The 25,498-nt window shown below is 36.7% G+C and overlaps 1 protein-coding gene across 2 annotated transcripts in view; it reads left to right on the top strand.

Annotated features, from left to right (window-relative positions):
- The window catches only part of Cpne8 (copine 8), a 219,847-nt gene that overhangs the window by 22,037 nt on the left and 172,312 nt on the right, over positions 1–25,498 (top strand). Inside the window, exons 2-4 of one of the 2 annotated variants that reach the window (XM_063254540.1) lie at positions 7,812–7,843; positions 8,431–8,471; positions 9,518–9,564. In XM_063254540.1, coding sequence (XP_063110610.1) covers positions 7,836–7,843; positions 8,431–8,471; positions 9,518–9,564 — 96 coding nt within the window. In that variant the 5' untranslated portion in view covers positions 7,812–7,835. The remainder of the gene's footprint in view (positions 1–7,811; positions 7,844–8,430; positions 8,472–9,517; positions 9,565–25,498) is intronic. The other variant, XM_063254539.1, reaches the window with a different exon arrangement.

The following is a 25,498-nucleotide window of genomic DNA, read 5'->3' as shown; positions in this document are numbered from 1 at the left end:
GATTTCAGGATGGCTGCAGCGTTTCCAAACCAGGAAAGGAAGTTTCAGCTCTGTTTTAGTTGGTGGGATCATTGCCATATGTGCTACCCACCACTGATAGAAAAGGACATTCATGATGAGCAAACCCTTTGGTGTTTCAAGTACAGCCCTATGTGAAGAATCCTTAGGTGTGGATAAGAGAAAGCTTAGAGAATTTCCCACAGTAATGTAACCAGAAACTTGGGTAAATCTTGCCACCAGAGTATTTCACATCTCTTTGAAGGTGCTTTTTGGAGTGCCTAAAAATGCAGAGATCTGGGAATTGATTAAACTCATAGATAATCTTGTGTGATTATTTTGGGTACTGCTTGCTCATGAATGTTTCTTTCTTTGGCACTGTTTGCTCTAAAATTTGCTTTCATGGCTGAAGAACATTTGTGAGGGAGATTGCAGTGAGAGACCCACTGGCCCTCATGTACATCAGCAATTGAAGGCAACAGATATGACCAAAGAGTGAATTGGATGAAACATCAACAGTTGATACCTAGCAAAATCATTGATTTTTATGTAGTCAGTAGGCTTCCAATTTTACTGAGTTATTATTTTATAAGCGTTTGTTAGTTAATTCTCATTTCTTCTGAGTATAAAATTAAATGTTCTACAAGATGATTTTTCTTCCAATATTGTCTTTTTTATTTTATATCTTACCTCTAGGGCTTCCAAAATGATGCTAAATAATGAGATAGTTTGCAGCTCATTTCATTCTCAATAACAAATAGTCGAAATAAGCAATACAGACATCAAATATTAAAATCAAAATTATAAAGTCAAAACTTTACAAAAATGTACTTTATATACTATTTCTGTGACTTTTACTACTTAACCTCATCTGGAAAATGGATTCTGCTAACTAATACTGTTAGGATTATGGTGAGGGGCAGATTAAATGGTATATTTGAAAGTGCAGAGCACAGAGCTTGGCACTTGGCCTGCAAATACACTGTAGGAGTGGATTTTGTGATGCACACCTCTCCAGAGTCTAGTGGTATCCAGGAGCAGGGCTAGTCAGTTCCGCATGTCTAGGAAGCAGCAATGAAGAGTTAGAAATAGGTCGATGAGCAAATTCCAGGGGAAGAGAATGCTGAAGGTGAAATGTGAGTCTGTAAGAGAGGCAAGAGTGGTTTGAGAACTTCAGGAAATCTGTAGAATGACAAAAATCTGTAGAAAAGTTTGTAAGAAAATACAGATAACTGGGAGGAGAACAAGAAGCCAAGTCCTTCCTGTGAGTTGGTGCCATATGTGGGATGCTTGGGAGATAACCAGATACCAGCCTTTTCCTGTGAGTTGGTGCCATTCGCAGACTGGGGGAGAACAAGAAGCCAAGCCCGCCTTTTGAGTCAGCACCTTTCTCAGGCTGCTGTGGGGAGATCCAGCCGCCAGCCTTTTCCCATGAATCGGTGCGTATACAGGCCACTGTGGAGTGAACCAGGCACCAGCCCTTTCCGGCATGCAGCTTGGGAGACAAGAAGACCCAGTGTTTCCCCTTCTCCCATAAGCGATCAGCTGATGTGGAGAAACACAGGCTGCAATGATAGCTATTAAAGTAAAATATAACTTAATGCTTGTAGTGTTTAGTGTTTCATTGATGTTGTACACCTGATCATCTGTTCAGAGGGTAACAATACACAACGTAGCATCTGGGGGGGTCTCCTTCTGAAGGTAGTAGCAATTGTTAATTCTCTATTTTCTTGTTTTGAAGCCCTGTATCATTTTCATTTATTTTGGGTTTGGTTTTTTTCTATTTTGTCTTATTTTATTTTATTATAGCCAATGTCATGGGCAGCTGTTTGAAAGATAACAAGATACATTATGGTGGCCATTTTGGATTTACTTTTAATTTGTTTTGAAGTCCTTCATTCCATTCGTTGTTTCATTTTTATTAGTTCTATTCAATTTTGTTTTACCTGATTTTTACTGTGTCTGTAATTAGAGGCAGCTATTTTGAAGACAACAAGAGGCATTATGGTAACCATTGTTCATTTCTTATTATCTTGCCTTGAAGTACTGCATCACTTACACTGTTTTATTTTGATTTGCTTTATTCTGTTTTATTTTGCTTGGTTTTATTTTCTGTAAAATAAAAATTACAAAAAAAATACAGGTAACAGTGCCCCCGGGAATATAACCAGGGACCATAATGTGGCAGGTGTTTAATGCTGTGATAGTGTTCAGGATTTCTATAGGTGATGAGTTTTATTCATTGTCTCAGTTGTTTTGTGGAGAGGGGTTTTGTGTGGAGGTGACATGATGACTGAACTGGGAGATGGGCAACAGGAATATCCATTGAGAAAGCTAACACTGGGAAAGTAGTTGGGAGTTGGAAGAAGGCAAGGAGATAAAAGCATTAGGGTTGAAAAAAAACGAAAAAGACAAGGTGATCCTGAAGTCTTGTTGGGAAGAGTGGTTAGCAATGTTGGTGATACAGTACTCTGTGGTTATTATAAATTATAATTGATTAATTGTCAGTTTGAGTGGGAATGCTCAGGTGAACTGAGCCAGCATGGTTCTGGGTGTGGAAGACCCATTTAAGAAGGATTGTGGAGAGTGGGAAGGGAAGATTTCAGCAGATTCTCCTTGTGCTCCATTGTGGCTGATTTGCCCCAGAGGAGCTCAGATCTTGTTCTTTGTTTCCTGTTGGGCGTCATCACCTGGCTTCCAGCGATGACCCCTTGGCCTTCCCTCACAGATTCTTTGCCTCCCGATGCAGACTCCTGTTGGACTCTGCTGTGGGCTTCAGGCCTTCGCCTGGGTCCTTTCGATCTCTAGTTCTGGACAGATCGTCCTCTACATTTGACTCTGTGGGTGACCACTGTGGGCCAGTCGTTAAGTCTGCATCCTGTGTGAAGTCTGAGTCAGCGTGTATAATCTTTTGAAGAGCCTCACCCCGTCCCTGCAAGCTGTTGTAGACACTGACTAACACAGAGATGGACACACATTTGTTACTTTAAAGGCACAGACATTTCTTTATCACCGTTCTGCAGGCGTGGAATCATGATATTGAGAGGGTTGGTTTCCCTCTGGAGGCTCCAGTGGAGAATCAGTTCTTAGCTTTATATAAATTCTGGTGGCTACTGGGATGACATGGTTTGTGGTCTCACAACTGTAGTCTCCAATCTGGAATCTCTAAATCTCACCATTTCAACTCTTCTGCCTTTGTCCTAATAATATGTCTCTCTCCTAACTCCCTGCCTTCCTCTTTTAAGGATGTAGTATATGTGTGTGACCACACTTGTGGCCCACTCACATAGCCTGGATAGTCTTCTCATCTCAGGATCACATCCCCCTCCTCCAGTAAGGCTACATTTATAGATCCCAGAAATTAGAGCCACAAAAGTTTAGGTGATCATTATTTTGACTCCTATAGTTGGCACTTACTAAGATGGGAAATACAGGAGGCATAAGATTAGGGAAAGAATGTATTTAGTGTTAGTGGATTTTAGGTTTTTATGACCCATATATTTCCCTTAGTCTTATTTTTTTTGAAATAAATGTTTTGTTTCTCTTCCCCAGATGAAATTAAAGATTGAATTCTGTATCTGTTCTGAAAATTTGTAACACCTTCAATCCTGTAATTCTTCAAATGAATAGATCCTGTTTAGCTTTGGTCAACCAGCGCTCCAGCCTTGTTAGATTCCAACAAAGCATGATTTCTCTTTTTAAGTAATATCCAAAAGTATTAATCAAAAGTATTAATTTCCCAGACAAAATACAAAAAAATTCACTACTACTATTTCCTTCAAATTTCTTTTGGTATTTGAACCAAGTTCACACAGATATTGAAACTGTATTTTTAACACTCTGCTTTACAGCTCAATGGTACTATTAAGTAGATTCTTAGAATAATCAATTTCAGCCCAAAACTGCAAAATACTTGAAGTTTCTTTCAATCCTAGTGTTAAGTATACCTGTCATTTATGACCAAGTTCTATCTGTGTGTGCAGGCCATCAAAGAAGGTTTTTGAGGTGAATTTTTAGTACAATTTGTGCAGCTGCGAGTCTGAAAGTTATTCTTTCCTGGAAGCCAGTAATCTCCAATGACTGTACCCTTCATTTGGTATCTCAAAGGCTAACTGACTTTGGAATTTCAGTAAGTTTTCAGCTTTAAACTTTTTTGCTTTTTCATTTCTAAACCTACTTTTTGCCCATGTGCAGTCTTTCACTCTTTGTTACAGTTGCAGTTTTGAGGAATATAATTTTTCCTTAAATATGTTTACTGGTTTCTCAGATAATATCTGTTCAAATAAATAAAATTAGAGCGTAAATGAATGAACCAGAGAGAATCAACTGTTACATTCAAACCACTTCCAAGGATTGAGTGATTTCCAAAGGTTGAGTGATTGTCAGTTGCTCCAAAAATGTTTTCTCCTTGCCTTTATTAAAAAGCCACTGTAAATCACTTTATAAATTTAAAAAATGTGTATATATATATCTTTGTAATTTATATCCATGACATAATACAATGCTAGTAATAGGAGCCTGGTGTCATGGGGCTGATTTATAATTCTAGTGACAATGTTAACAGTGTTACATTCAGGTTTTTTCAGTTAATGGATTACCTATTAGGACAAAGGCTTCAAATGTCATTTTTGTCTCCCCTCTGTTTCCCATAATAAAACACCTTACCGTAGTGAATGTGAAAAAGGTTGGTGCTTTTGATTGGATAATAAAACTATTCCTTTATTCAGCAGGTCTTTATAGGGGCTGTGCACACAGCCTAACCAGTGTGTGGTGCAGCTGTCAGTGGTCCAGAAGCTACGCTGAATTAATACGTCAATAAAAGATTTAACAGTTTCCAAATTTTAATTAAATCAAAAATTTTTCTGCTTATTGACATATGATAATTTTCAGGAGAGATTGTATGTATGATACAGAAGTAGGGTCTCTCACATGTGAAAAATTTATGCTGGAAATGTTTGTAAAATGATGAAGCATTATTTGGATCTGTTAATAAGCTATATTTTTGTCCCTATAGGAAATTAACTAGATCATTTTTTTGCTTGTTACTCTTTATAAGCTATAGTTCTATTCCTGTTGAAAATTATATAGAACAGTTCCATTCAGGCATAGCCACAGAGTGTTTCATGTGTTACTGGCATTCCGTGGCACAAGAGCAGTGGTGTTGTGTGGGACTCACTATGTTCCTTCCATTTTGGGGACTTACTCCCTAAGACCTGTGTCTTGGTTACTTTTCTCTTGTTGCTGAGACAAAATACTCAAAACTCAAATGAAAGAAGGAAAGGTGTATTTAGCTCACAGTTTGTGGAAGTTTCAGTCCATAATCAGCTGACTCCAAGCAGAATGGCATGACACAACAGTGTCATGGCAGTGGCAACAGTGCAAGGCAGCAGAAGACAGCAGAGCAACAAGAGCAAAACAGAAAGAGCAAGCCTCTTTTCCTCCCTTGTATTGTAAGCAGGCTACGCCCCAATGGTGGATGTAGCTCTCATGCCATCTCTGTGACTTCCTCTTGCACAGGCTGAGGATGTTTACATGTTTTCTTATTTTAGACATGCAAAATGCATCTCTATCATTAATTCAGTATTTCTTCATTCAGGTTAGTGTTTAACTTACTGTTAGTTATGCTGTTTTAATCACTTAATCCACTTAAAAGTATAGAGACCAGAAATTTTAATTTAAATTTGAGAATGAATAGTTACTAGAACAACTCAGGCAATTCACCTCTAATTAGCATTTTTCTCGAATCCTTTTTCAAGAATTTATTCGCTTCCTTGTTTTGGGTACATCTAAATTTTCAGAGTATAATGACAAATACACAGAATTTTAACCTAGTGCTAGAGTTCAACATTGATTTTTAAACTTACGGGCCTAATATTACAGAGATCTTACTCACACCAGTGACAACCGATAGAGGTCTTCCTACCTAAAAATTGGTGAAATAGGGTGTGTTTGTGTGTGTGTGTACACGTATGCATGTGAGTGCATGTGCGCACATATTTTTAAAACTGTATAATGTAGAAAACAAGGATATCTTTCTATGAGTGCTTTCTGTTAGTATATATTTTCTATGAGTAAGTACGGTTGTGTCTGGCCTCTCATTTTGATTGTCTCCTTCTGTAAGCAGCATCTCTCTTTATACTAGTCTATGAATAGAAATTTATTTTATTTTACATTCTTGTGGCTCAGCCAGTAGGTAAAATAGGAGGATTTCTACATTTTCAACACTCATAAGAAAGTAAGTTGTGAAGGGAATCAGATTCAAAAGGGTTGGTGATGTTAAATTATTCTGTACTGGACTGTGTATGCTTCTTCATCCACTCACTCTCTCTGAAACTCATGTAGTTTTTTAAGAGAATGACCTTCTATTAATTTTATTTGATCTAGTATGATTAGGCTTGTTTTTAATAGTATATTAGGAAGGTAGGAATCTTTTTTTCCTATCATCAACCAGGCTAAACTATACAATTTAGCAATCAGTGGTTTTGTGTGGCATATATATCCCTTAAAAATATTTGCCTTTTCTAAACTTTGAAAATCATGTATGTTCCAGTGAAGTAGTTGTTTGGGAATTAAATGTAGTCAGAGATTCTCTATTCTATTATATGATCAAAAAATAGATGAAATTATTATCCAACAGAATTGGAAAGTTAAACTTCAAATTTCAGGAATTATACAGTAAAGGGTTTATAGTTTTATTTCTCATCATATAAATAATTTTGTTTTGTTTTTGACTGTTATGCATTATGGATTGTAATGACTGAAGTAAACGATGTAATAACTAATGTCTAGATTAGGAATATTAACCTTGGTCTACTGATAAAAATCCATTTTATATTTGTAAATAAAAACTTTATTTTTATACAACTAATGCACTTTTACATTATTTTTCTTAAAATACATATATAGCATAGTTTTGATTCTCAATCACTGAAATATTTTGCTATCTCTTGATTTTTTATAAACTCTGTAACAGTTTAATTAACATTTACTTTGATACTTAGTAAAAGCTAGAACTACAAGAAAAGTTGAAGAGTTTACATTTATGTTGAAAATGTAATATCAGTCATTTTTCAAATGAAAATGTTTTAATTTACTGTTTGCTAACTGTTGCTGAAGTCATAATGTCTGCTTTAAGTGCAGAAAGGATTATTTTGATTGATTTTCTATGAGTGATCTTTTTATCTACTATAATTTAAAATAAAAATACATCTCATGTCTTCTAGGGATACAGCAGAGCTTGATCTCATTCTATGATCTGTGTTGTGCAGGGTGTTGGATATGTTTTTATGTTCTCAGTATAGTGATTCAATGCAAACAGTGGCTTTCAAAAATCAGAGAAGGGGATAATGTTAGAATGAGGTGAACAACGAAGGTTGTTCAGGTACAAGGGTAGCATAGACATGACGAGAGCTGTAGTTCTGGTGGAGGAATAACAGTTTGCAAATGTGTTTTTATTATGAGCACTAAAAATGAAAATATAATTTAGCTGTTACAAATTATTACCTATAGATGGAAGATGAATATGAAATACAAATTTGAATTTTGGGATCCCCTGAGTGATCACTAAACATAATCCAAGTTTTTCAGAAGAGGATATAGTTGTAAATGATTACTTTTAAAAAAGTCAATTTTAGATGAAAATGTTCCTAATTGTTGCCATCCTTTTAATCAGAGAATACTGAACTGAACCTTTTAGTAATTATCTAGTGCCACCACTATGAGCCTAAACTGTAGGAATGTTGCTTTATACTACCATTGAGGACAGCAGGATACCCCAATACCACTTTGTGATTTCCATTTTTATTCTGTTGTAGGTGTGGAAATACGTGCAAAAAAGAATGAATAGGTACTAATCTATTTAATCGTTTTCTTTACTGAAAAGATTCTTTTAGCAAGATCTATGTGTTCATTTTAAATTCCTGAACTGTAACAGCACCATTAAACTTGTCACGGTTGATGTAACACGAATGTCTTTATGTGAAGTTTCACTAACAGTGTTTTCTAATCATTCTTACTAATGTGCTCATGTGCTGTGAATGCCAGACATTCTGCATTATTAACAACTCACATTTTAATTCCGGAAGCGTTTCTGAGCATCAGTACTTTTAATGGAGAGTTAAAAATAAATCTAAAACAGTTACTTCTGTGAAAGAGATTTTGGTTTTAGGATGTGCAGTCTTGTTCTTCATTGATATAGTGCAAGACTGAGGAAGTTGACCGCCGCCCCTAACCCCCAGCATCCTTTGTCTGAGTAAGTCCAGCATAGTCAGACCTTTAGGAAACTCGTAGCTAGCTATATAGACATGTGTTTGCAGGTGTGTTTGTATATGTATATACTTGCATATGTGTACATATTTATGCATTTTATACATTTATGTAAACATACATATTTTGGCCTTATGCCAACCTAACATTTTCTGTTTTGTTCAACAGAAATCTTCTTGACAGAGACACATTTTCTAAATCTGATCCAAGTAAGTATATTGGTTGCATTTTTGAAGCAGTTTACTATATTTTATTTGCTTAATTTTACAGAAATTTTTTTTGCAGCTTGTAGTCGGTCCTGAGCCCTGCTTGGTACCTACTTGGACTATACCGTGGCTAAAGAGAAAGTTGCTTAGGCTCTTTGAGGATAGGATGAAATGCAGATAGTTCTAGCGTAGGACAGTTCACTTTGAAATTAAAAGCTGGTGGTGTGGCCACACAATAGAGATCCTGTTTGAATGGCAACCATAAATGGCCATATATATATATTTTTTTTGTCTTTTTGAGACAGGGTCTTGCTATGTAATTCAGGCTGGCCTTGAGCTCACTTTGTAGCCCAGGCTGGTCTCGAACTCACAATGATCCTCCTGAATTGGCCATAATTTTTAAATGATTTAGTCACAGAGCATTACTAGAACCAGTAACCAAAAAGGGTATAAAATCAAGTGAAATATATACCTTCTGAAATCATCATTAGAGAAAAGGCATTAAAATTTATTGATATTAAAATTCTTGGAGCTCATTTGACAAGTGGGTGGGACTCTTCTTATCCCTTTATCTACAGCCCTTACTCTTTCTCAGGCTTCTTTTCTTGATTGTTAGACTTTATTTTATTAACTTGTTTACAATTATTGATGTTTCTAAATATTAAAGGCAGAGTATGATTTCCTGATGATTATCCCATTAATGATGACTTTGAGCACATCAAGTATGTTAGGGAGAGTTTAACTGAAGTATTTCAAGTCATTAAACTATTTTCTGAAAATTTATCTCCATCTGTACATAATGTAGATAAAACTATTAGTAATTACTGTGTACGTATTAAGTTTCAAAGATCTGATGTAGTTTGTTCTCTGCTTCTAGAAAGTGATCTTTAATCGTTGCTGATTTACTGTAATTTTTCTGCAAAGATATGGCTCAGTATTAGGCATTTAAGTTTGATGTAGCTTTGATAGCTGAGAAGCAAATTGTGTGTGGTCATATCTCATGTGTTTATAAGACAGATTTATATACATGTGTTTCTTTTCTTTTGTAGTTTGTGTCTTATATGTGCAAGGAGTTGGGAATAAAGAATGGAGAGAGGTAAGGTACAGTGTAAATTATGACAATATGAAACTTTCTTGGTTTTAGTTGTGTTTTTTGAACCTAACAATTGAGTTTCTTTTTCGTTTTATGAAAGTTATCTTTATGTTTTATTTTTATAATACTGACTATGTGAATATTTAGTTCATTTGTGAGCTTATTAAATATTCTAGATTGTATTCCTCTTAGCTAATGGTAAGCATATTGCAATCTATTTGACAAGATTCCATATGGAATTTTAAGTCTGAAGGCCCAGTCTGTTTATAGAGTTCAAATAGTTGATTTTCACAAAATGCCACAAAGAGAAATTTTAAGTGGGATGCTTATATCAAATACCACCTGTAAATACTTATTGTCAATAAGCAATCTAGAGTTTGGAAATAAAGTAGAAACCCAGTTTCCTTACACGAATACAGTATACATTGTTCAATGAAGCAAAAGCAAAGAGGCTGAAATACTGTTTTAATTAGCTGAGTTTTTAGAGTTACTCCATGTTCAAATAGAAGGATGATTACTGAAAGGTGGGCAGGGAAGCATATTAAAATAACAGGCATTTATGTCTGCCTGTAGTTGCAGGTTATCTTGGGAAGGCAGTGCATTGTTTTAATGAGGTTACAGTTTCTGGCTAGATTTCTCTAGAGAGTTGAGCTATTGGCACAAATTGCTTTAGGCCAGCCAGTTTTATTGATGTGTTTCAGTTGTGAGGTAACCCGTAAGAATAAATCATCTGTAATGGACTCTCAGAACTGGAGGAAAAAACAGTTCACAGTTGTTCCTACTAATGATGAGTTTGTGGGTCACTGGGATAATGAGCACCACTGTCTGTTAGTCTGCTTTCCATCTGTGTAACACATACATGAGGTAACACTGATTTACAAAGAGAAAGTTTATTTTGGCTCACAGCTTTAAAGGATCAGTCAGTGATTTCTTGGCCTTTTGTTAGAAGGCAGCACATCATGGCAGGACCATATGATAGAGCAAAACTTCTCACCTTATTACTAGGAAGCAAAAGTGTGCAATGAGGGGCCCAAGATCTCACAATCGCCTTGGACGGCTCGCCCTGGACCTCCCACCCGGTTCTATACCTTCCTCCTAATACCTGTGCCTTGAGGACCAAGCCTTTTAAAACATGGGCCTTGTGGGGACATGTGAGATCCCCCTAATAGCATTCCCTGAGGCCTCATGCGCTTCCCCGAGGCCTTATGTTCATCTTACAGGGCATAATGCATTTAGTTCACCCCAGGAGTTCCAAAATCTTAACTGTTTCAGCCTTACTCAGAAGTCAAAGTCTCTTCGGAGATAGGAGGCAGACTTAGCCACGAGCCCCTGTAGAAATCAAACAGAATGAAAGTTACATACGTCCAGAGTACAACGATGGACAAAGGGAGACATGGCATTCCAAAAGGAAAAAATAGAGGAATAGAGCAGAATTGGATCAAAGCAAAACTAAACTCAGGAGGGCAAACATTAAACTTAAATCTCTATACCAGCATCTGGTCACATGTAGGCTGCTGAGGGCTTAAGCAGCCCCATGTCCGACAGTACTGCTGGTTGCAAATCACCTTTATAGTCTCCTAGACTGGCTCTACTTGCATTCCTACAGCATGTTGCTGGCATCTCTTGTTCTCTGGGTCTCCACTGCAACTTTGATTTCCCTAGCACAGCTGCATGTCAGGGGCTGCTTCCTGAAGCACATTGCCTGGCCTTGTTGGACCTTCCTCTGAAGTCTTGGTTAAAGCCTTCATTATGCCATAACCCTGGCATTTAGCCTGCTTGCACCTGAATCACAAAGTTGTTGCCAAGGTTTGCCACCAGTTGCCACCAGCTTGGGACATCCTGAGCTGTGCATGGTTGTGAGGAAATGATTTTCTCTAGTGGGTCCAGGGTATGAAGGGTGCCCAAGTGCTCTCTCATCTTCTTTAAGATAAATTTGATTTCTACATTTTTAAGCCTACATTACGTGGGGGTACCTTGCAGATTTCTGAGATACCTTCAGTTGTGTCTGATGCTGGTGGAAAAGAACTTGGATTTTTTTTTTAATCAGTGTTAATCCTTATACTCTCCTTAGATGGAACTTCCCATGTACCTCATTTTCTAGCTGAGCTGCAAATTTCCTAACCCTTTCTCTCTGCTCTAGTTTGCTTCTGAGTCTCACCTTAAATTTGGCTAAAAGCAGCCATAATGCCTGTGCCATGGTCTGAATTCTCTGTTGCCTTGAGATTTCCTGGCTAATAAACTAATCCATCACCTCTAAGCTGTCGGTCTCAAGGCATGGACAAAAATCATCTATCTTCTTTGCTGTGGTGTAACAAAGATGGCCATCAGTTCATTGCATCTCAAATATTGCATCTCAGTTAGCATAGCTCTTATTGGCTGTATTCCTATCAGCGTTCTGACCTGAATCACTCATTAAAGCTGTTTGTGGAGTACTTCTAGCTTTTCCCTAGCTTGTCCCCCCAAACTCTTCTACATGTCTCCTGTAAACTGGTTCCAGAGGTTTCTCCACAAGGTTTATAGTAACAGAAAAATTTCATTTGGTTCATATTTCAGTGGTTTCAGACCATGACTGGTTGAGTCCTTTGCTTTGAATGAGGAAACACATTATTATGGGAGTGTGTGTAGAGCAAAGGCACTAAGTTCATTATCAGGGAACAGAACAGAGTAAGAAGATGGCCAGGCTCCTACAACATTCTCAGTGATCCAGGGACCTCGCACTAGAATTTAACATCAACTGTAACATCGTGTCTAATTACTTCGACACATTTCCACATGGTTATCAGGTGTTACCTCAGGCTCCACATATCCAATGTAAACTCATCATCTTTACTGTATGGCTACTTCATGTGTGCAGCAAATATAAGAGCACCATCAGCCAAAATATAAAACCACTTTGTAGTCATCTGGGTCTCTCCCTCTACAAGGTTATTATCTAGTCATCATTGTTCTAGCACTATGAATTCTTTTACAAGCAAAACAAAACACAGCAAGAGCTTTCAAACTTAGCCACCTCCTTTATTCAAAGCCTGGTTACTCTGTCTTCTTTTTTGCAACATCCTCCTAAGTCTGTGCCCTTATCTCTCCGTCATCTGTCTCATTATTCCTTTACTTTTCTGAAAGATGTCCTTCCTCCTGTCATTTCTTCTCCAGTTCCCTGATTGGAAGGCCTGTGACTGTTTTTACTGACCGGGTTGCCAAAAACCCTACCTGTGAATGCGTAATTTGAGGGGACAGCAAGATACAAACTGTCAAGTAAGCCAATGTGAATCTCTCATGATAAGATACTTTGCAGCTCCATTAGATAAGGGGAGTTTAGAGAAGGACAATAAAAATATTTCAGAATTGGACCTGGGAGCTCATATTTATTTGGTGTTAATGGGTATGCTAAGCCCACCCATTGCTTAAATCGCTTGCTTAAAAAGCATTATCAGGTGTTAACGTGAGCTTCTCATGTTTTTTTCTGCTGTATAAGAATATAAGTTTCTTACTTAATTTACAAATTCTTTCATAATAATGACTGACTACTGTTTAAAATCTTTCTCACTTATTGACTGATCTAGTTTTTGTAATAACCTGGAGAGGTAGATGCTAATACCAGTCTTATTTTACTTCTGAGAAATAAGTACAGAGTGTGTAATTTAGCCAAAATTGCCTAGTCATAAATGACAGAATGAGGGTTCCAACCTGGGCTGTGTGGCTTGCAAGCTCTCGCTGTTGGAGTGCCGTACTGTGCACCATCCTTTTCTGACTCCAGCCACTACCTTCTGATTCTTTATGAATGGAAAATAAGTCTATGTCAGCTGTGGAGGTGTTTGTTACTTTTTTAAGTTTGAGTGTAAAAGAAAGATGAATAGGAAGCACAGATTTATTGTTTTAAAGTGGAATATTATGAAAATGAAATGATAAAATAATATTTTGCTGTTTTTTCTCTTTGAAAGGCTAGAAAATATTGGTATTCAAAAAGGAGATAAAACAGCATAAAAACAGAGAAAGTGATGGGAAATCAGATTGAGTTATAAAGAATTGGTAGAAACTGAAGGATAAAGATGAAGAGATACCAAGTATCTTCATATGTCTTGTGTTGTTACAACAGAATACCAGAGATTGGGTAATTGGTAAAGAAAAGATACTTTTTCTCGCAGTGCAGGAGCCTGGGGAGTCTAGTATCAGTGCTGAGGGCACTGTCTCGTGAGGGCCTTCTGGCTGCATCATCCCAAGGAGGAGAGCAGAAAGGGAGGGAAGCACATGAGTATGGTGTGGGGAGGGGATGCTGAACTCATGAATGCCTCTTTATCTCAGTAGCCTACTGCCTTGATGATGACTCACTCCCTGGATTAATCCACCCATGAGGACCTGATCTAAACACCTCTTAAAAGTCTCACCTTTCAACACTTCTGATTTAGGGACTTAGTATCCAACACAAGAAAGTTGGAGGATATATTCTAACCATATCAGTCATTAAGAGGGCATTTTGACATTTAGCAACAGAAGTGTTACAAAGCAGTTAAAAGTGTTAAAGAAAGACACAATGAATGGTCTGGAGGAATAGAAGGGAAGTGCAGTTGCAAGAGGCTTACATTGTGTAACACTTAGCAGCTAAGTGAAACTGCTGGTAAGAAGAGAAAGGGCACGGAAATGAAAGGTACTGTGTTTGTTACTTACTCCTCCAAAAATCATCTGAGGAAGACAGTTTTGTTTTGAGAGCCAGGTTAATGCAGTGGTTAAAGGTGTGTTCTCAGTGATTCTGTTTTCCCACCTTGTAACAATGCTGATGATTCTAACTCATATGTTTGTTTCAGTTATTAAGTATGAACTGCTGATAGTATCAGGCACATAGAAAACACTATAATTAAGGATGTGCAAGTACAAACAAAACAAAACAATTAGGGACAAATAAGTAACTTAATTCCTTCATGGTAAAATTCTGTAAAATTTTTTGCCCAAGCTCAGCAGTGAATGGAAACATGACCTGTGGGGTTTAGTTGGCCTCAAACCCAGTGTGAAGCTGAGGTGTAACACAGCTGCTAAAAAGTTAATGCAATCTGAGGATGCATTGATGCTTACCTCAAGGAATATAATGCTATTGTGTTGAACCATAGGAAATTGTCATTTTTGTAGGTCAGTAATGGTTGAGTGTTGGCAATTTCATGTGATTCAACCTAGGACTATTATATTTTCCTCTAGTAGAAGCAAATTGAAATGTTACTTTTCAGTTCTACATTTTAACCCATCAAATAACCAAGTATGTGTTTGAGGAGAACTGCAATTTTGAAGTAAAGGATAGAAGCTATGCTATTTGAATAAAGGAATATTTATTCTGAAAAATGTGAAAGTGAAATAGTCACAATGATTGATTTTAAGCATTTAAAACATTTTCACTTAAAAATGTATACGTGGGGTAGGGTGTGCTTTCTTGATGCTGTATAGATAGCAACAAAAACAGAGCTTAAGAGGAGGCAGGGTTTATTTTAGCATGAGGAAGACCACGTGATACATGGTGTGTCACAGTAGGATGCATTTCCTAGAACTATAGTAGATGTCTTATTACAGGAACTATTCAGAGATGCGTTCATTCAAAAGGGAGTAGAAGGTAGTAGATATGAGACCTAGGTCTCATATCTTTGCAAGTTTGTTATTTTATGATGTTAGGGTCTTCAATGCAAGTTTTCAAATCATTTTACTAATTCTTACAAGTGGCCTTTAAGATTGAAAATTATTTTGAAAGGATAAAAAATAGCTGTCAGCATATTTGCAATCAGGCTGGAAAAAATATAGCTACTTTATTAATAATTTTTAAAAAATCTATCCATCTGTCAATCTGGGAAGTCATGAGTGGATAAAATTTGAGAATGAGCCCCCCCACAAAGAGCATGCAGTTTATTTGGAGCATTTCTCAGCAAGTTTGCTATGTCTGTGCAACCGGTTTGCTGATTGAGATGTCAACATTAACCCAATACCATCATGGTTGGGTTCCCATTTGAAATAAGGAATATTGACCAAAAGAATGTAGTAACTTCATGTTCTAAGATAATTACTTTTAAATAACAGTACAGGATGAGCTAAAGAGACCTTAAAATATGAGTCAAAGTGATCCAAATAAAGAAATATAAAACTCATTTAAAATTAACTTGCAGTGGAAATGAGCCATTTTAAAATTATGTCAGATACTGTTAGAAATGTCTTCTTTGATAAATTCAGTCGAATGATTGTGAATTATAAAAATATCTTGACAGTAACGAATCTTTTAGAAACTAAAATGATTTTTCAGTGCATAATAATTTCATGGCTAGAAATGATACTTAAATACCACAAATTGTGAAAATATGAAAACCTTTTAGTGGCAAGAGGAAATAGCAAAGTAATATCCCCAAGGATGTGCATTTTAATGTGAGAGGCTCTGAAATGGAGCAATTAACTTCTCTGAACTTGATTTTAGTTACCCATGAACATTTAAAATTACTGAATTGGTTCCAAATTTCCTGAGTTAGACTGGGATGAAAGAAAGCCATCAGAAGATGTTTATAAACCATAGTGATTGTAGTTTAGAGGCAAACAAATTCAGTGTTAAATGCCAATTACTACAATTTAACATTGTCTCTGCTCTGCTTCATTTCACTGACATTGAGCTATTTTAACATTTATTTATCTCTGCACTGAATAAATATGTAACGCACGCACACTCCACATATTCAGAAAGAATGGGAAATTCTTCATAGCTCAGCTAATGTGCTTGTTTATCTATGTGTTGTCTAACCTCACAAGTAGAATGTATTTCCACCTTGCACCTGTAAGACTCAGTAATTTTTATCTTTCTTATGGCTCTTGTAACTTTTTACTTATTTAAGAAACATCAAAGACATTTTACTAAATTTATTTTTAGTGGTACATAAAACAAAATATATTTTTCATAGAAATGGGATATTGAGACATTTTGTACATATATATGCTGTGTAATACTTAAATCATTTTAAGCATATCTGTCACTTCAAACATTTCTTTATGGTACAACTCTCGAAGTTCTGCCTTCTGGTGTTTTGATAGTATATATATATAATTAGTTTTGATATATAATTATTATTTATAGGTACTCAGTTGTGCAGTAGCACCAAGAACTTCTTACCTCTATCTAACTGTAGCTTAGTACTCACTGATCACTCCCTATGGTATGTGTTTTCCAGCCTCTGGTAGCCATCATTGTACTGAAAATACCTATGATACCAGCTTTTTTAGATTCTGCAAACAAATTCATGTGAAATTTGCTTTCTGTGCCTCGTTTATTTCAGTATAATGTTCTTCAGTTACATCTGTGCTGTCAAAATGATAGGATCTTGTTCTTTTATGGCCAGATAGTATTCCATTGTGGGTATGTACTGTATTTTCTTCTTCCCTTCCTCAGTTGAGGGACACTTAGAGTGCTTTCGTTTCTTGTTTATGGTGAATGATTTCTACATACTGATTTCCCCTTTGATTGCATGCCCAGTAGTGAGATTGCTGGATCACACATTCATTCTATTTCTGTTTTCTGAGAAAATGCTTTGCATTATGGAGATTACTAATTTGCATTCACACCAACAGTGCCCACGGGTTCTTTCCTGCCTAGCATTTGATATCTTTAGTCTTTTTGATCATGCCCATGTTTCATAGAATGAGTGATTTCTCACTGTGGTTTTGGTTTGACGTTTACCTTTTTTCATAGACCTATTAGCAATTTCCCTGTTTCCTTTTGATAGTGTCTGTTAAGGTATATTGCCAATTTTAAATTGAGAGGGCATTATTTTCTTCTTCTTTTTTTTTTTTTTTTTGGCTGTTGAGTTTTGGAGTTTCTTATATATTCTGGTTACCAATCTCTGGTCAGATATATAGTTTTCATACCCTTTTTTCCTGTTCTTTAGTCTGTTTCTTTACTCTGGTTGTTGTTTACTTTGCTGTGATCCTTCTCAGGTCAACCTTTTGGATTGAGGAAATTTTATTTCTTTATTTTTACTTTAAGTTCTTGTGCTTTTGGAGTTTTGTTAAAAATTATATGCTCATTAAAAGATCTAGAAACATTTCCACTGTACTTGTTTTAATAGTTTCATGGTTTCAGGTTTATGTGTTTAATCCAGTTTAGTTGAGTTCTATAAATAGTGAGATCGAGAGGTCTAGTTTCACTGCCAGTGTGTGGACAGGTAAAAGACTGTTCTGTCTTCAGCGTGCCTTCTTTTACCTTTGTTGAAATTCAGTTGACCAAAGATGTGTAGGTTTACTTCTGAATTCTCCATTCTGTTCCATTGGTCCATGAGTGCCATTACCATGCTGTTTTGACCACTATAATTTCATCAAATATTTTGAACTCAGGTATGTAGTAAAATGCCACCTGATTTATTCTTTTTAATTAAGATTTCTTTGAATGTGTGTGGTTTTTTAAAAATGTAGTTTCTAAAAAAACTACATTGAGGAACATTTTAATAGTTCTGTGATGAATGTCATTGGCATTTTGATAGGGGCTGAATGACTCAGGAGTATGGATTTCAGTAGTATGGACATTTTAATGGTATTGGTTCTTCCAAATGATTATTTTGGAGCTTTCCTGTGTGTGTGTGTGTGTGTGTGTGTGTGTGTGTGTGTGTGTGTTTGTATCCTCTATAATTTCTTTCATTAATGTTTTATAATTTTTGTTGTAAAGTTATTTTACTTTGGTTAAATTTTCCATTAGGTATTTTTTAAAGCTACTATAAATATGATTGCTTTCTTGATACCTATTTTAAATAATTTATTACTAATGTTTAGCAATATTACTATTTTTTAATGTAGAGTTTGTGTTCCATTATTTTGCTAATTTCATCTATTACTTCTGGTAATTTTTTCCTGTAGCTTTTGGGTTTTCTAAATATGAAGTCATGTCATTTGCACGTAAGAGTTTTGACATCCTTTGTTCCAGTTTGCTTCCCCTTTCTTCACTCTTTTTTACGCATTTGCTGTGGCTCACATTCAGTACAGTGTTTAATAAAAGTGGTAAAAATGAGCATTCTTATCTTGTTCTAGTTCTTAAAAAGCTTTCAAGTTTTCTTCATGTAGTATTGCTTGTGCTGTGCAGCCTTTATTATGTTGAGGTATGCTCTTCCTATGCCTGCTTTTTTCAGGGGTTTTATATTGAAGGGATATTGAATTTTATCAAGTGCCTTTTCTCTATCTACTAAGATGACCATACGGTTTTTATCCTTTGCTTGTTGATGAGTTATGTTATAGTTACTCATTTGCATTTATTAAGCCATCCTTATATCCCTGGGAGAAATTCTACATGTTCATGCTGAATATCCTTGTTAATGTATAGTTCCATTCTTTTTGCTAGTATTTTGTTGAGAATTTTTATATTTCTATCATCAAGGGGTTTGCTTTTAGCTTGCCTGTGCTCCTCTTGTCCCATTTCTATATGTTTTCTTTTCTGATTTTGGTATTAGGAGATTGTTAGCCTCATAGAATATGTTTGGATGAAATTACTTTTTTACAGTATTTTTGAAACAATTTAAGAGGATTTGACATTACTTTTTCTTTATATATTTTGTAGAACTTGAAGCCGTGTGATACTGAACTTTTCTTTGAAGAGACTCTTTATTAATAATTCTCATTATTCATTATTGTTCCTTCTTAAAATACTTCTCATTGGTTCAGACCCACATCCTATCATTCTTGTCACTTTCTGAAGTCTTGGAAGTACTATTTTGTAAGCATTTTTTGTCGTTATGAAGTGTGATAAAAAATGTGAATGTTGCTGCTGAGTGCCATCCTGCAGAAAGACCAGCTTATAAAAAACATGATGGTGTGTCCTTATCTACCTCAGTCACTGGGTCTGGCTCCATGTGACTTTTGACTCGTTACCAAAGTGAAAATTACCCCTTAATAGAAATGTTTTAAGTCAATTCAGGACATCAAGGTATTCATGATAGTGTAACTAACACTTATGAAGAACAGCTTCTAAAGCTGCTTTCAGCTAGAGCTATAACTCAGTGGCACAAGCACCCGCCTAGCAAGTGCAAGGTCGTGAGTTGGATTGCCAGTACAAACAAAACAAAACAAAACAAAACAGAACACCAAAAAACACTAAAACCAAAACAGCATTCAAAAGTGGCAATAGCTAGATAATGATGGCACATGCCTGTTATCCCAGCACTCGGGAAGCTAAGGCAGCAGGATCATTCTGAGTTCAAGGCCAGCCTGGGCTACATAACAAGACACTGATTCAAAAAAAAAGTGGCAATAATGATGGGATAAGTATTTAAAAGAAGAGGAGATATTTTGAGGGGGATGATGGCAGTTTTTAAAAAGTTTAAGCATTCATCGTATTTTTCAGGCACGACTTCTATTTAGTATTGTTGTGGCTTCTCACTTAGTTTTCCTGTTAGTCATTATATAATGAGCTTTTTAAATCTTTTTGTTGCTTCTAATTAGATATGTTTTATCTAATACAAATATGGCTAATCTTTCTTTCTTTTGGCTTCCATTTGCGTGAAGTCTCTTATTCCATTTCTTCACTGTCAGTCTGTGTGTTTTTTTAGAAGAAGGAATTCCTTAAAAGCAATATTGGTGGCCCTGTTTTTTTCTTTTGAATGTAACCTGTCTCTTTTAAAGAACTTAATCGTTTTAGATTTAAGGTAATTATTGATAATTAAGGTCTTATTTAATCTATTTTGTAACCTGTTTTCTAGTTTTATTGTATGTAGTTCCTTATCTACCCACCAAAGTCTTCTTTGTGGTTAAGTGATTTACTCATGTCTTTTGACTTCTTGATAATTATTTTTGTCTTGTCTATTATAGACTTCTGGTTTGTGGTTACCATGAGGCTTATAAAAGCCACAGTCTGATAATACCAAGCTATTGTGAAATGATAGCAGCATAATAAATGTCAGGATAATAAAAGACAGAATACAGCACTAAAAATTTCTACACTTACACTGCATTCCTTCCCACATTTTTAATTGCTAATGTTTCGTTTGATTTTTGTATTTTGCCTACCTCTCATTAATATTGGTATTAAATATTTCTTTGGGTATCAGTCATCTTTTTGTTGCTGTGATAAAATATCGGAGATAATCTACTTAACAAAGAAAAACATTTGTTTTGCCTTATATTTTCGGAGATTTCAGTCCATGGTCAGGTGGCCCTGTTGCTTTGGACCTGGTTTGGGGTCAGTGTATTATGATATAGTATGTGGCAGAGGAGGCCTGTTTGCCTGTGGCAGCAGGAATCAAAGGGAGAAACAGCACTGGTGTCCCAATGTCCCCTTCGAGGGTTTGGCCTTAACTTCCTCCCGTGTCCTGATCTGAGCAACTTACCGTGTCTCAGTAGTGTCACAAGCTGGGCACCCAGTCTTCAGTGAGTGGGATTCTGCAGAAGATCCAAATGGTAGCATTTTTCTTTTAACTTTCCTTGGTCATGATACAAATGTTTTAATGCACTATCTTTACAATATTGGAGCAATCTGAATTTGTTCTTAAAATTACTCTTACCACTGTGTCTTATACCTTCAGTGTTTTCTATTGCTCATTGAGGTTCTTCAGTTGGAAGGACTTTCTGTAGCAGGCCTTATAAGTTGGATCTGAAGAGATATATTCTCAGCTTCTGATTTTCCAGGAATGTCTTTATTTCTCTTCCATTTTCTAGCGAATACCTTTATTGGTTATGTTAATTTTGGTTGGCATTTTTTCCTTCCTTACTGTGAAAATTTTATGTGACTGCCTCTGGCATGGTAAAATTTCTGCTGGGAATTCTGCTGTCAAGAGAATTAGGATATCCTATATCTTGGAGTATACTTGGTTGAATGAAATCTGACTGGTGATCTTTGGTCTTCCTGTACACTGAATATTTCTGTCTTTATGTTTAGAAAATCTTCTGTTATGAACTCTAGCTATCTGCCCTTCTGGCATTTTCTAATCCCTTTTTAATCCCCATAACCACCTCTTCAATGCTGTCTCAAAGTTGCCATAAGCTTCCTTCAGTTTTCTGTATTTTCTTCCCTTTTCCATCTCTCTTTTCTTTCTCCTCTGATGGTGTATTTTCAAATAGCCTGTCTTTGAGCACACTAATTCTGTCTTTTGTTTGCACTATTGTATTATGGATACCTGATAGATTTTTAATTTTGTTCAGTGTATTTTTCAGCTCGATTGACATTTGAATTTTTTAAAACTTCCTCCTGTCTCTCAAGTTTTTCCATTAGAGTACTGAATTATTTGTTTTGTTTTGATGCTTGTTGAATTCCCTTAAAATAGCAGTTTAAAATTTTTCATCTGTGATTTGCTGTTACAAGTTACTATGTAGTTGGCTTCTGTTACTACATGTATTTCTTGAGGTCATGGTGTGTGTGTGTGTGTGTGTGTGTGTGTGTGTGTGTGTGTGTGCACATGCTCATGCATGTGTGTGTTACTAGAGATTGAACCCATGGTTTTTACAGTTAGGTGCAACTAAAGCCCTTTGTAAAATATGAGATAAGATCTTGCTGAGTCACTTAGTTCTCCAGGTAGGCCTAACTTCATGATCTTCTTGCATCATGTTCCCAGAGTTCTAGGATTACAGATACATGGCACCACACCCAGCTTCTTGATTCTTCTTGCATGCAGTGATCTACATGTGAAATCATCTGCACATTGAGAATTTTGTTCTTATTGCAGATTGCATAATTCGGCTATTTTGTCTCTTGCCTTCCCAGAAACTTAAGCAGTCTGCTTTTTTTTTATTTTTGAACTAAAATTTTGTCTCTTTTGCTAAATATTGCCCTTGGTCATTTTGCTGTGGATATAAATGCTTTTTCAGTGCTAGAGACCAATCCAAGCGCACGTTGTCCCACATCGTTAGTTGATCTGTTTTTCACCCATGAATTCCATAAGCACCCAAAATAGTAGTTTGTCCCATCTCCCTTAAGCCAGTATGAACCAGAATACCTTATTCATATTCACAGCCTCGTAGTCATAGACTGCAGAAGTTCACCTAAATCTGAGCAGAACTGCCGTAGAGCGACCATCCTAGGCTTCTTTCTCACATGTGTAACCAGTAGTTGTGTCATGCACTGTGGGCACAGTTTGAGAGCAGTGCAGAAATGGGTGAAATCAGAGTCCACTGTGCTGTGAGACATGTAATGCTGTAGGGGATTCATGGCCCAAGACTACTCCAACTAGCCTCAGTTAGTGCTAGCCAGGACACAAGTCTTGTGGAGTGAGGCATATGTTTGACCTTGGGCTGTTCCAGAGATCCCATTTATTGGTTTGTGATATGGGGCATGTTAAGTTTCACCTGCCTGGCATTTAGTCCTAGGGCAAAGTCTTATTTTCATTACCAATGACTAAAGTCTTCTTCCATGCATACTTCTAGAACTTGGAGTAGTGTTGATGAATGCAGTCTCTTGGCCATTAAAGCTAACAGTAAGTGAATCCTACAGCTTCAAAGACCTCCATAATCTGAGGGGTATACTCAGGCCCATGATGCAATTGGCAGTGAAGCAAACAGAAACATATATATGTCTCATGCATGCATGCGTCTCTGTCTATTGTGAGGACACATCTAGAACTGCCTGTGAGCACTGGCTGGGGAAAGCTATGCTTCCTGAGGTTAGGGAAGGCATGATGTAGACAATTGTGTGCCTACTAAGGCCAGTTCTAATCTGGGTCATATCTGAGCCTTACAGCCACAGGGGCCTGTGTATCTGAGGCAGGGTGGTAGTGTCTGTGCTTAGGCCCACTCCACGGTAGCAGTGATCCATGCTAAGTCTTGAATCTGATCTGTCTGATCCTAAGGTGTATCTAAAGACCTAGATATGGGATGTTTGGTTTCTGCCTGGTGTTGTTTCTCATTGCAGCATTACTAGCACTGAATCTCAAGACAAAGTTCTGTCCTAGTTTTCATACCTTGCCTCCCAGAGTAGTGTCTTGGTTTCGTTTTTGCTGCTGAGACTGGGGAGAAGCAGTAGAGGCTGTCAGTCATACGGCTGATGCAATTCCAGAGGGTCAGTCTTAAGGGGCTGGCAGGGGGCAGGGACCATGAGCTCTGCTTGGTATGAGGTTTTACCAAGATGGACCTGATGCTGTGTTTCAAATCTAAGGAGGGGGCATCTTACTTCAGGCGTTTTGAAGCTGGGGGAAAGATAATGTTAGCAATTTGTTCCTTTCTTTTCCGATGTGTCTTTTCTTTTCACAGGCTCTGTGGGCTCTCACTTGGTTTCAAGATAGATCAATACATGACTTCTGTTAAATAGTGTGTCTGTGATGAGATGAGGACTATAGGTTCTAAACCACCATCTCGATCCACCTGCTACCATACATTTTTTAGGACAATTATTGGACAATTTAGATTGTTATCTAAATTAAATGATCTCAATCTAATTTAGGTTAGGTAATTATCTAAAAATTCTATAATTTAAAATAATTATGCAGGTTACTAAAATAATCTTGTCTTAGCCTGTTCTGTGTCATTGTGACAAAATTCATATGACTGGATACCTTAAAATGATAAGACTTACTTAGCTCAGAACTGTGGTGATTAGTAAGTCCAAATGTACACTGTATCTGACTATGTTACAGGGTTGCAGAGATGGGGAAAGGGTATCAGGCAGTGTGCAGAAGGGCATGTGGGTAAGGAAGCAAGGTATTTCCCTCTTATGAGAAATCCAAAGTGTAAAGTAAAAGGATAAAGAGGAAATGGGGAGGTAAATGGAAATGCAGAGAGAGAGCTACTGTAAATAGGAAGGTGACCAAGAGATGGAGGGGGCAGGAAATGATTCATTAAAAAGAATTAAAATGTGTCGTGTACATGTACCAAATGCCACCAATGGAAGTAGTTGTTACATATCACAAGCATGTACTAATAAACCAATTAAAAATAAAGAGACCTGAGTGTGGGAGGGCTCACTTTCTTAATGATACTTTTCTGTTGTGGGGACAAATGTATTGTAATGAGACCTACTCAGGAGATGGTAGGTAACACTTCAAAGCAATGCTGCCCCTTGACCTCATTGTTTTCCACTAGACCTCAACTCTTGAAGGTACTTGCTACTTTAGGATTGCTGTACTGGGGACCAGGTCTCCAGCATATGAAACTCTGGGGGACAAACTGCATTTGAATTGTAGATTTTCACAACTCATTTAAACAGTATTTTGCTTCATATGAATATCTGGCTGATATGTGATATAATTAACTTAATTCCCAACACAGACTGTTTTATAAATTGAATCAGTAGGGTTTTTTTTTTTTTTTGTTTGTTTGTTTTGGTAATTTGTATTTTACAGAGAATAAAACCAAGCAAAATAAAATAAAATAAGTCAAAACAAAACAGTATTAGTGATACAGGACTTCAAACAAGATAACACAAAATCAACAATGGTTACCATAATGCATCTTGTTGTCTTCAAAATAGCTGCCCATAACTTCAGACATAGTAAAAATGAAACAAAACAGAACAGAATAGAGCCAGTAAAAACAAAGCAATGAACACAATAAAAGACTTCAAAATAATATAATAATAAATCCAAAATAACTATCATAATATATCTTGCTATCTTTGAAATAGCTACCCATGCCACTGGATATAATAAAATCAAACAAGACAGAACAGAACAAAACTCAGCTAAATAAAACAATAAAAATGAAAAAGGACTTTAAAACAATAAGGAATTAGCAATGGCTAGCATCCTCAGAAGGAGATCCCCCGTGGATGCTATACTGTGTATTGTTATCCTCCAAACAGATGATCAGACTACTGGCTTTAGAACTGCAAAGTCAGCACTAAATACTACAAGCATTAAGCTGTATTCCACATCAAAAATCAATAGGTATCATCGCAGCCTGTGTTTCTTCTGATGGGGGCAGGGAGAGGGGGAACCTTGGCCCCTCCTGTAACCCGGCCCATGTGCCAGAAAGGACTGACATCTGGTTCTCCCCCTAGCAGCCCGTGTGTGGTGCCGACTCACAGAGT

Source organism: Cavia porcellus, unplaced genomic scaffold (genome assembly GCF_034190915.1).
Source record: "Cavia porcellus strain 051 isolate PalLab524CR breed Dunkin Hartley unplaced genomic scaffold, mCavPor4.1 scaffold_8, whole genome shotgun sequence".
NCBI classification, from domain to species: Eukaryota; Metazoa; Chordata; class Mammalia; order Rodentia; family Caviidae; genus Cavia; species Cavia porcellus.
This window is presented reverse-complemented; position numbering and strand designations above follow the sequence as displayed.